The 12,994-nt window shown below is 41.7% G+C and overlaps 1 protein-coding gene across 3 annotated transcripts in view; it reads left to right on the top strand.

Annotated features, from left to right (window-relative positions):
* The window catches only part of ESPL1 (extra spindle pole bodies like 1, separase), a 185,938-nt gene that overhangs the window by 120,473 nt on the left and 52,471 nt on the right, over nucleotides 1-12,994 (top strand). For all 3 annotated transcript variants that reach the window (XM_077483856.1, XM_077483855.1, XM_077483857.1), the window contains exons 24-25: nucleotides 1,250-1,372; nucleotides 2,745-2,900. In XM_077483856.1, coding sequence (XP_077339982.1) covers nucleotides 1,250-1,372; nucleotides 2,745-2,900 — 279 coding nt within the window. The remainder of the gene's footprint in view (nucleotides 1-1,249; nucleotides 1,373-2,744; nucleotides 2,901-12,994) is intronic.

Here is a 12,994-nt window from a genome sequence, read left to right as displayed (position 1 = left end):
TGTAACTATATATATATATATATATATATATATATATATATATATATATATATATATATATATATATATATACCGTGTATATACTCGAGTATAAGCCGAGATTTTCAGCCTCTTTTTTGAGGCTGAAAGTGCCCCCCTCGGCTTATACTCGAGTCATCGCTGTCTGCCTGCTCGATCAGCGTGTCGAGCAGACAGACAGCGGCCATTCTATTCTAATTCAAAAGCCGCGCCTCCGGCTCCGCCTTCGCCTGTGATAGGCGGAACACTGAATTTCCCAGCAGCCTGTGTTCCGCCTATCACGGACATCCGCTCATCCTCGTACTACGGACGAGGATGAAAGGATGGCCGTGATAGGCGGAACACAGACTGCTGGGAAATTGTGTTCCGCCTATCACAGACAGGGAGGCGCGGCATTTGAACAGGAAAATGGGCGCCGACGAAGAGCGGTGATCCTGGGACGGGACCGGACGGAGGCTCGGCTCGGCTCGGCTCGGGACGGGACGGGACCGGACCGGACGGAGTCTCGGGACGGGACGGGACCGGACCGGACGGAGGCTCGGCTCGGGACAGGACGGGACCGGACGGAGGCTCGGGACCGGACGGAGGCTGGGGACACAGGTAGGCTGGACACACAAGGCCTCACACACACACACACACACACACACACACACATGGATGGACACACACACAGGGATGGACACACACACAGGGATGGATGGACGGACACACACACAGGGATGGATGGATGGATGGATGGATGGACGGACACACACACAGGGATGGATGGATGGATGGACACACACACACACACAGGGATGGATGGATGGATGGACACACACACACACACAGGGATGGATGGATGGATACACACACACACACACAGGGATGGATGGATGGATGGACACACACACACACAGGGATGGATGGATGGATGGACACACACACAGGGATGGACAGGCATATCTCACCCTCGGCTTATACACGAGTCAATAGGTTTCCCAGTTTTTTGGGGGTAAATTGGGGGCCTCGGCTTATACTCGGGTCGGCCTATACTCGAGTATATACGGTATATATATATATATATATATATATATATATATATATAGGAATGTCAATGAGACACACCCTTCATTTATGATTATTTGCTCAAGAGTGGTGGAATACAGTCTCCTGAGCATGTTGGACTTGCATTAACAGCCAGTTTATTAGCTGGGTTTACCAATTTTATTTCTTTATTATATGCATATAGTTGTCCCTTAGTTCGGCCCTGCAGGAGTTTGATGACATTCAGAAGCAGCAGAAAATCATCAACAATTTAACAGATAAAAAAGAATGGTGGGAAGGACGCAGAGCTCTTGATGGTCGCATGAAGGTAAGATATGACTGGTTTCTGTATTACTAATTATGGATTGATTTATGGCTATACAATCACAACCTTTTGTTCTTCAGGTACACTTGTACCTTTTTTGATTTGTTAAAAAAATATTACCAGTAATCCATGTTGGACAACATTGTGCACATACAAACGGAGAGGCTATGTTGTAGGCATCAAGATCTACATGGTTGTGTTATCTTTGAGCCAGCTTCTTAGGCCAAAGTGATAACAGGCGGATCTTGATCCTGGATATTGCATAAACATAAATGTCCCTGGGAAAGCTTCATCATCGCTAATAAGTTTTCAGCCCGCTTCTCCATTCTTAAAAGCCAGTAATACAGAGTCTATGAATTAAATGTGTTAAACCTTTTCCCATGAATTGGGAACAGGTGGATGATTGAGAGGTCCGCACCCTGCTTTCATTAGATAAATGTGGAGTGTATAGGTGTGTGAAATAGTGTAGTGGAGCATGAAGGCGCTTTTTTTTTTTTTTTTTTATAACTAAACACCCGTGTGCATGAAACATGCAGTTGATTTTATGGCTTGGTAAGGAAGCGGCTTTGGAATAGGTTCAATGTGCTGCTATCCATTTTCCTATAATGGCAATTGCCAGTGACCAGCTATGTGAGCATTTGAAGTGGATGTAAAGCCTTAAGGTTGTGTCTCTCCTCACTGAACAAATTGCGCTGCTGTCAATGAAAAGCTGTGATGGGGGCGAGGCTGCAAGGTTTCCCCCACGGAAAGCGGCCCTCCGTGGGAGCACTCGGAGAGGACTGGAGCACCGGCAAAGGGAACCCCAGAAGAGGAGCGGGGACTGTTCTATGCAAAACCATTGCAAAGCACAGGTAAGTATAGGCATGTTAAATAAAAAAAAAAAAATGTAAATGTTTTACAACCACTTGTTGCAGGCAAGCATGGATTGACCTAGAGTGACACAATGGCTTGATGCGGTTTGGTTAGGACAGGCATAACAAATATTAGATACTTCCAAAAATAGAGGGGGAAAAAAAACGGTAAAACAATTTGGTTTATAGGTACAATACTATATGAAGTTAATTTTTGCTCTAACATAGTACAGTGCAATGGTTTGACCACAATAGTACCATGATGGTGATTTCTCTAAGGCTGCATTTGTTTTATAAACTCCTAGTCTGTAAGGCTTTTAGACATTGATAGACCATTATACATGATTTGTATTTGTGCTTTAACATCCCATATACGATCAAGCCATAAACCTTGTTCTATTAATGTATCAGTATTAGCCAACCACTTCAATATGCATCCATATTTATTTTATGTAGATATAGTTAGATAAGACCATTGCCTGTTCTGTTTAGATTCATTTGGGAATCATTTCTGTTATACGCAGGCTTTAATTCAGTCACTTGAAGAACAGATCTTAGATTGTTGGAAAGTCCTTTTGTTACCTCCCTGTACAGCTTCTGCTCTGGATGAAGAAGCCCAGGCACTTTCAAAGGCTCTTGCTGCCTGTGGTTGGAGAAGTGGCGATCCAGGACTTTTGAAGGTAAACTTGGGTAGCACTTATTTCATTAGAATACCAAATAAAGTCTTGTATTTAATGTGTATGTATAAAGCGGTATAAATCAAATGCAATACTTTTTTATTTTTTTTATTTTTTTAGAAGTGTGGTTGAACCCTTGAAACATACTGTGTAACATTGTGTAGGGGTTCCCTTAAACATGCGCCCCCTAACTTAGCAGCTGGCAAACCTATTGAGAGCCAAAATGCACATTGAAATTGTGAGTTTAAAGATGCCTTTCTCCATTCCCTCCCACCAACCGTTCGTCCTGCCACGCTTTACCTTGTGACGCAAGATACTCTCCTGCGCTCCCTGTCCAGGTCACTCGCCACCGGTTCTTGGTTCAAGAGCGCTGATTCCGGGATGGAGCAATAGAGTTTAGAAACCTCACATGTCCTCGCTGAGGGAGGAGCCAGATGATTGTGCTGGTCAGCTGTTGCTGAGATTTTGAAACCCCTCTCCACAACCCGAATGCAGAGAGTAATTTGAGAGGTCGGCATCCTCCCGACCTCACCATCCCACCTACCGCTTTCCCTTGAGCTGCGGTGTCAGAGGAACCTCATCTGAAGGGATATTGCAGTGTGTGCCGTCGGGGGGTACAGGGCTAGAATCCTTTATATACACTGTAACTGTATGTCCTCTAAGGGAACCGTGGCCTACGGGACCGGACGGATGGTAAGATTTGGCAGTAAGCTGGGATCCAGGTACTAACAGGACCACTTATTTATTTTTTAACTACCCCTACCAATATTGCCTGGACTACTCTACCAGAACAGTTTAAAGTGGTTAAAATACTGTTACTAAACAGTTATTAAACTGTTCGATAGGTGTGTGTGTATGATATATAGACAGGACACAGGACAGTCCGTAAGAGGCAGACAGAAAGGGAAGCCCAAGCTGGAACCAAAAATGTAACAGCTAAAGACAGGCCAGGTTATAAGCAGAAAACATTCGGTGAGAGAGACTGACCTAAAGGAAAAAGGAGCTGGGCGTTATCAAAACTAGAAATTGTCTTCTGTTTCTAGTCTTATTACCTGTGATGGAACTACTTGCATTGGCACCAGTAAAACTGTTAAAGAGCATCTTTTTAGGTACAGCTCTAAAAAATATGCATGGTAGTATCCAGAAACGGTCTGTGAGAGAGGCTGATTAAAAAGGAACACCTCTGCTGGAATCAAAACACAGATAAATGAAGATAGTCAGGCTCTGTTATAAGCAGGAAACTGTCTGTGAGAGAGACTGACATGCAGATGAGCCTCGGAGAAAAGGTGCAAGCAGTCAGGGAGGTAAGGTATCCACCGAACACTATAAAAAATTTTTAAATACCACAGATATAAAACATTAATATAAAGGGGCAGTCTGGCAGAGGGGCGGGAGTGAAACCCCCCCCCCCCTTTGCTAGCCCAGGGACCAACAAAAAAATACATAACACCAGAAGTAGGCATGGAAAGCCTGGGAAAACAAACAGGGACTTCTAGAACTGGACAGGGCAGATTATCTGTGGGAGCAAACGGCTCAATGACCATTAATGAAGAGCAGGATCATTTTACAGTATTGAGAACAAAAAGTCAACTTCCAATGAAAGATGAAATGGCAGAGATGTTCTCCAAACTGGAACTATCCTTAAAAGGGGAAATGGCAACATTACACAGGGGTCTGAACCAGATCCTAAGGACAGTGGAAGGAAAAACTGGAAGTACAAGTGCTAGAAATAAAAGAACTAAAGGAAACAGATGGAGGAGCTGCAGCGGGAACAGAGGTATAGGAGATTCAAAATGGAAAAAAAAAAAAATAGGAAAACCGCAACAGGAGAAGAAACCTAAGAATACGGGGCCTTACTGAGCTACAGGAAGAAGTTCTACAAGATAAAGGACAAAGTATTTGGCCCACTGTTGGGAAGGGCAACGACAGAAAAAAAATCATTTTCAGAAGTGTACACAGAATTAGAAAACCAGCGAATATCGCAGGAGCAATCCCTAGAGACGTGATCGTGAGTTTCCAGAACTATAAAGAACAGCTATGGGAAAGCCTCAAAGCCAAACACCCCACAAAGCACGAAGAAATTGTATTACCGGTATTTTCTGATCTGGTAACAGAAACATTAGCACGGAGAAGAGTATTAAAACTGTCACTAGAACAAGTGAAAGTACGGGATCCAGTATTCATGGGGCTTCCCAGCCTGTTTAAGAAGATGAAAAGAAGGTCGCTTAGCAACCCTAAGGTTCCCAGAAGAGACATATTTTGTAAAAGATTGGATATGCCAACCTTGGAGATTCCCAGTTGGTGGGAAAATCTGAGAACTATAAACGGTGAACTACAACAATAATGGTATCTGGCATTAGCAAAGAAAAAAAGCCGTAACTAAGAAGAAAACCATAGAAGGAAAGGAAGAGGGATGGGGGGGGGGGGGTGATTGGTGAGGGTGGGGGGTGCTGGGACTAAAAGAAAAGCACACGGAGAAGAAAAACGGGACCTGTTCGGGGAGGGGGATGGGCTTGGGGGAACCTGAGTACAGAGGGTAGCAGTTCAGACCAGAATTCTAATTCAGAGCTCAACCTCAAGGGGAAAGAATCGCAAGGCAGGAGAGAGTAGTATGCCTAGGATCATTGGTCAAGGAATGACCAGAATTCCCATAAAGAAGGGAGGAGGTTTTTTTTTTTTTTTTTTTTTTTTTTTTTTTTTTTTTTTTTTTTTTAAATGGGAATGTTGTGGAGCCGCCGATCTCTCTGGGCTCACTGAGCCTCCCACCAAAGCAGAAATCGCTAGTATGTAGATTTAACTTTCCTGAATTTTAAATTCGGGAAGAGTAATGAAAATAGGATTGGGAGAGGAGTACAGCAAGTAAAGATGACCGCAGTGATCTTTTTGACGTGTAATGTACAGGGGTTAAACGGATACAAACAGATACAAAAAGATAAAATTGTAAGAGAAATGAATCAACTCTCTGGAGAAGTAGTCTTTCTGCATTTCTCCCACGAAAAAAAAGCTCAAATTATTTTCCAAGATGGTTCTTTGGAGATTCTACAACAAAACAGGCTAAGGGAGTGGCAATCGGGTTTTCCAAAGGATTAAGGTTCACGCTAGAAGAGAGGCAGGTGGACCCTGAGGGGAAAACTAAACGAGGAGAATTACACCCTGGCAAACCTCTATTGCCCAAATAAGAACCCAATAAAATATTTAAATGTAGTTATTGAGAAACTAATGGCATTCAAAAAAGGGGGAGTTATTATAGCAGGTGATTTTTAATTTCTGTATGCAACCTGAGATATAGTATGTCCTGGGTGCAGGGAATCGGGAGTTCTATCTTGAAGATATAAAAGAAAAAAAAATATTGCATCTGAACCAGCTGTGATGTATGCATGGAGGATACAACATGCGAAAAACATGAGACTATACATTCCACTCCCCCTGTACATGGGATGTGCTCGAGGATATATTTTCTGATTGAACATAGGTCACTGGATTCAGTGATTAGTACAAACCTAGTCTCATCTTTCTCAGACCATGCCCCAGTAACAATGAAAATAAGTAGGACCCAAGAGGGTAAATTTAAGGAGACTAAACTAGAACTAATCCAGGGAAAAGAAGCGGAGGATAGGATGAGAAAAGAATTGGAACATTACTTTAAAACGAATGATACCGAAGAAGTAACGGCGGCGACACTGTGGGAGGTTTGCATAAGAGGAATCCTGATGGCAATGGGAGCGAAAAACAAAGGAAAAGGGAAGTATTAACCACTTAAGGACTGGGCCTCCTTTTTCAAACTCTGTGTTTGCATCTAAAAACTGTCTTTTGGGTTTATTTTTTTTGCTCGAAAATTACCGTATTTATCAGCGTATAACACGCACCCCAAGTTTAGGAGGGAATTTTAAGGAAAAAAAAACTTCAATGCAGCCTTATCAGTGTCCATCTGAAGCCTTGTCAGTATCTGTCATTGCAGCCTGTCCGTCATTGCAGCCTTGTTTATCGTTGTCCCCTCAGCTTTTTTTTTTTTTTTTTTAAATGGCGCCGCCGAGATGTCTTTCGTATCTCTGCGGCGCCCGGAAGTTTTCGGCGGCTTTCGGCCACTCTCGAAATCCGCCGAGAAGGGCCGAAGGCGGCTGAAAGCCGCCCAGAGCCCAAAAATCGCAAGGAAATCGTGGCGGATCGGCGTATAACACGCACACGCGATTTTCCCCTGAAAAAAGTGTTATACGCCGATAAATACGGTACTTGGAACCCCCAAACATTATACCGCTTTTTTTTTTTCTAACACCCTAGAGAATAAAATGCCGGTCATTGCAATACTTTGTCACACCATATTAAAAAATAAGACAACATTAAAGTTAGCCCATTTTATTTTTTTATTTTTTTTTAGATTGTGAAAGAATGTTACGCTGAGTAAATTGATACTCAACATGTCATGCTTCAAAATTGCGCCTGCTCATGGAATGGCAACAAACTTTAATCCTTAAATCTCCATAGGTGACATTTAAAAAAATTCTACCGGTTGCGTGTTTTGCATTAGAGGAGGTCTAGGGCTAGAATTATTGCTCTCGCTCTACTGACCTTGGTGATGCCTCACGTGTGGTTTGAACACCCTTTTCATATGCGAGCGCTACTCATGTATGCATTTGCTTCTGCATGTGAGTTCGGCGGGACGGGGTGCGTTTAAAAAAAAAAAAAAAAAAAAATCTTATTTTACCTCTTTTATTTAAAAAAAAATAAATAAAAAATTGTCACTTGTAAATGTAAACCTCCCTTGTAATAGAAGAAAACATGACAGGACCTCTTAAATATGAGATCTGGGGTCAAAAAGACCTCAGATCACATATGTGGACTAAAATGCAAAAAAAGTCATTTTGAAAAATTGGGGGGGGGGGGAAAGAGAGGAAGATAAAATGATGATGATCCTGAGGGAAGCAAGTCTAAGTAAAATTTCAGAAGATTGTTTAAGCGCCCTAGAAGAACGCGTTACAGAAGAACTAGATAAGATCTTAAAATACAACCTCAGAAGTCCAGGCCCAGACGGGCTGACATTATTTTACTATAAGAGGTTCAAGGAAATATTATTCTCTAGATTATGTACGTATATGAATGGTATAGGATCAAGTTGGGAGATGAGAAGGGATGCCCCAGCAGATCTTATTACAATTATCCAAAAGGTAGTTAAAGATGCTGCCCTGTGTTCAAGTTACAGACCTATCTCATTGCTAAATGCAGACACAAAACTATTCGCTAAAGCCTCGTACACACAATCAGATTTTTGGCAGGGAATTGTGTGATGACAGACTTTTGGCCAAAAATCCGACTGTTGGTACGCTCCTTCAGATAATTGTTGTTCAACTTTTAGCCAACAAATGTTGGGTAGCAGGCTAGTAAATTTTCAGCGGACAACAGTCTGTCAGATTTTACAAGTCCATCACATAAGTCCAAAGTACAAACGCGCATGCTCGGAATCAATGCTCACCAAAAACTACATTAGCAGAAGGAGCCCAAAGGGTGGCGCTCAAGAGCTGAAATGCCACACAGTATATCACTACATTCATTTTTGTTGGCCGAAAATTGTGTGCTGTTACTATGCAAGACAAAATCCAGGCACACACCCTTCGGACAAAAGTCTTACGCTCTGCCAACAATTGGATAGTGTGTACGAGGCTTTAGGTTCTAGCGAGTAGGATTAAAACTGTAATGAACGACTTGGTCCACATGGACCAGGTCAGATTCATTCCAGGAAGGGAGGGCTAATGGGGTTAGAACACTGTTACTCACGCATGAAATGACAATATGTGGGTCCCCAGGAGTACTAGCCTCAGTAGACTCGGTAGACTGGGGATTCATGATTAAAACACCGGAGGTAATGGCAGTAGGCCCAAAGATGATCAACTGGTTTGAAGCACTGTACAACCCTCCAACAACTAGGGTAAAGGTCAATGGGTCAGTATCTACACCCTTTGAGATACAAAACCGAACTAGACAGGGTTGTCCCCTGTCCCCCTGGTTCGTTCTCTCGCTGGAGCCACTTCTGGAGGTGGCCAGACAGTCCAGACATGGGGGGGATCAGGATTGGAGCTGAGCACAAACTGGTGGAATATGCGGACTATGTACTGTTTTACATTACCAAACTAGACCAGCCCTTACTAACCTAACGAAGCTACTAAAAACGTATGGGGAAATATCAAATTTTTAAATTAACCCCTTGAAATCAGGTATACATGCATGCATGCATGCATGCATGCATACATACCTCAGTTTTGTAAATGTAAAAAGAAACCGGATGTGCAGATACAGTATTCCAACAAGAGTTCCCATTTATATTGTGAGAGAAGGAATTAAAATACTTGGGAGTAAAAATAAAACTGAAACAGGACACCTCTCCTGGTTAGGCAGGTTTAATATTTTTAAAATGGCAATTTTGCTTAAGATTACTGTATTTATTGGCGTACAACACTCGCTTTTTCCCCATGAAAATTGGGTGCAAATAGCATGTGCGTGTTATACGCCAATACTTAAATTTTGGCTGCTTTATTTAAAATTTAAGTTTTTTTCTTGTAAATCCCCTCTTAAAATGAATGTGCGTGTTATACAGCTGTGCGTATTATTATACGCCGATAAATACGGTATGTATAAAATGCAGATGCTGCCAATCCCCTTCCCACAGGCATACTTTAATACATTAAAAAGTTATTACTCAGGTTTATATGGCAGAAACGGAGGAGAAGCCTTGCGGTACTGAACAAAGACAAAAAAGGGGGGCTGAGGGTGCCGGTTATTAAACAAAATACTATAATGCAATATTACTATCATGGGTGTTAGAATGGGTAAAAAAGATGGGTTAAATTGGAAAACACGATTAGCTATGTTGCACTGGGGAAAATAATATGGATACCACCTGAGTACAGTGAAATAAGCAAAAATGCACACATTATCACAAAACATTTTTTGGTAATTTGGGACTTGATGCACATGAAGGAAAAATTGGAATTTAATTCACAATTTGATAACATTAAAAGAAACTAACTTTTTTTTCCACTGGGGAAAGGAAGATTGGGGAATGGATTAAAAGACGCACAACTAAGATATCACGAGGAAAGGTAAAATACACGTTACAGGAGTTAAAACAAAAATTTAATGGTAATAGACGAATGGCAGTACTCCCAGCTGAAACATTTTGTTGCATCACTGCCCCAGCTAGTAAGATCCAAGGAGGACTTCTGACCTTTTGAGTGGTTATGTATGACAGAAGGAACAAAGAGGGGTTCTCAAGGATCTAAAAGTGCTTGTGAGATTGGAGGGGCCGGCAATGCTGCCATTCATAAAGTGGGAAGATGAGCTGGGGAAAGATCAGGATTTTGGGAAAAATTAAGACGACACATTCCACGGCAATGGATGAATAACACTATCGAAATTAATTACAAATGTTTAGCACGCTGGTACACCGGATAAGGCAAATGTCAAAAGGAATTCTCATGACTATGCTGGGGGGTGTGTGGGGAGATGGGAACGATGGTCCATGTATGGTGGACCTACCCAAAAATGAAAAACGATTGGAGAGAGGTGTTGCAGGTAAAGAGATCACTAATATAGAGATTGTGGAATATCCATGGTGGTGTTTGTTTCATGGGGTAAGAATGGCAATCAAACATTACCTGAGAACATTGGTTCCCCATCTAATGAATGCAGCTAAAAGTTTAATACCCCGGCAATAGCGAGAGAAGGAAAGTCCTAAGATGGGAAGCTGGTGCAGAAAGGTAGACGAGATTTACGTTGTGGAAAATCTCCGGTTTTGTGGAGAGGAGGGAAGAGAATGATTTGAAAGTAAATGGAAGATCTGGAGGAAGTTTAAGCAGTCTGGGAGAAATGTAGATTAAAAAGAGTAGAGGAAGGGAAGGGAGTTTCTTGGAGAGTTTTTCCAGCAGAAAAAACAGTGGTCCCAACTGCTTTTAAAATTGACTAAAATGCTAAACGCTACTAAAAGCTGGGACAAAAATGCTATTAGCAGTTTTCATCCAGAATTTTCTGTATTGCCATTACTATGATCCACCACCAAAAACCCTTTAAGGCTCTGTTCATATATATGTAAATTGGATGCATTTTGAGCTGGGTTTTTATGGAGCTGGTTCACATATGTGCAGTGCAGCATCAGTGCAAATTTAAAGCGGTAGTTATCCTGCACCCTTTAAAAAGAAAAAAAAAAATCTGTAAGGCAAAGGCATAATGAGCTAGTAGCTCATTATGAAATGCTCACCTTAGAACGAGGCGCCGGTATCTCACCCGATCCATGCCGAGGGAGCTGACATGTTGCCTCAGGGGTGTCTTCTGGGTATCACAGCTCCATCGCTGTGAGTGGCCGAAGCCTCGATAAGTCGCTCCCACGCATGCGCAGGAGTATTTTTCCCGGCAAGTTCTGCCAGACCTTCAGCCGGGCCTTAACAGCGCATGGCTGCATGAGCAGTAAATATCTCCTAAATTGTACAGGTTTAGGAGATATTTATTTTACCTACAGGTAAGCCTTATTATAGGCTTAGCTGTAGGTAAAAGTTCAAAAAAAAAAAGACTATACAACCACTTTAGAGTCCTGTGTGGGGTGTTGTTTTTTTTTTTTTTTTTTTTTTTGAGTGGGTGCGGTTCAGATGCAAATTCCAGGCTCATTGCCCTGTATGGGAAAGCATCTGAAACCCACATCAGATCCGCTCTAAAAATAAATTTGATCCAGAAAAAAACCAGCATGGTTTTTTCTTTTTTTGCCTCTAAATGCTGAGCTCAAACATGCCTTTAATCATCTTGATGTGTATGGGCATATAGGATAACACTGAGCTGCTTCTACAGGCAAAACACACAACTCCTGTTGAAGCAGCAATTTTTTTTTTTTTTCAGAGTGTGCATGGACCCTCATGGAGTTTACTATGGAAAAGGGTGTGTGAGTCCTCCAGATTCACGCATTATAGTTACTTCAATAAATGAGTTTCAGTCTTTGTGCAGCATTAACCACTTCCCGACCAGAGCACTACGTTGTATGTCAGCACAATGGCACAGGTGGGTAATGGCTGCCTAGCAGGCGTGCGTCCCACGGACCCAATGTCTGCTGGTGGCATGTGATTGTGGAGAGGAGAGGCAGGATGGGGAATGTAAACAAGGTATTTCTGCTCCCTGTCATCGGATGCAGTGATCTGTCAGGTCCTAGGTAGCCCATTCACCCTACAGTGGGAACACGGTTAACCCCTTGATCGCCCCCTAGTGTTTAACCTCTTTCCTGCCAAAGACATTGATACAGTAATCAGTGGATATTTTTAGCTCTGATCGCTGTATAAATGTCAATGGTCCCAAAATAGTCTTTAGTGTCCGGTCTGTCCGCTGCAATGTTGCAGTCATGATAAAAATTGCTAATCACCACCATTAGTTAAATAAATAAAAAAAATGCTATAAATCTATCCCCTATTTTTGTAGATGCGATGCCTTTTGCGTAAACCAATCAATATACGCTTATTGCAATATTATTTTTGGTTTAAAAAAAAAAAATTGTAGAATATATATCTGCCTAAACTGAGGAAGAATTTTTTTTTTGGGGGGGGGGGATATTATAGCAAAAAGTGAAAAAGCTTTTTTCCAAAATTGTCACTTTTTTTATTTATTTTTTGCGCTATAAGAAAAAAAAAACTGCAGAGGTAATCAATTACCACCAAAAGAAAGCTCCATTTGTGGGGAAAAATTACGCTTTTGTTTGGGTAAAATGTTGCAATTGTCCGTGAAACCAACGCAGTGCCGTATAGCAAAAGAATGCTTTGGCCATTAAGGGGGTAAATTCCTCTGTGGCTGAAGTGGTTAAGCTGCACACTTGGGATTTGTTATCTGTTTTGGAGTTTTGTGGGAATGGAAGATTTGGTGTTCAATCGATGAAACAAAAAGATTGAGTTTTTTATTTTATTTTTGTTTTCTTTGTAAATCATTGCCTTTATCCCTTTGATTATTTTTCTTTTACATGTTGGGTGAAAAAGTTGCGGGAAGGGCAGCAGTACTACACTTTTATTTAAAAAAAAAAAAAAAAAACTGAAGCTGTGTTTTATGAAAAATGTTTTCAGATGCCTTTTTTACCTTTTTTG

The sequence above is a fragment of the Lithobates pipiens genome, unplaced genomic scaffold (genome assembly GCF_037356315.1).
Source record: "Lithobates pipiens isolate NorthernLeopardFrog02 unplaced genomic scaffold, aLitPip1_a1.2 Scaffold_16, whole genome shotgun sequence".
NCBI classification, from domain to species: domain Eukaryota; kingdom Metazoa; phylum Chordata; class Amphibia; order Anura; family Ranidae; genus Lithobates; species Lithobates pipiens.
The sequence above is the reverse complement of the archived record's forward strand: the minus strand, read 5'-3'. Positions and strand labels throughout refer to the sequence as shown.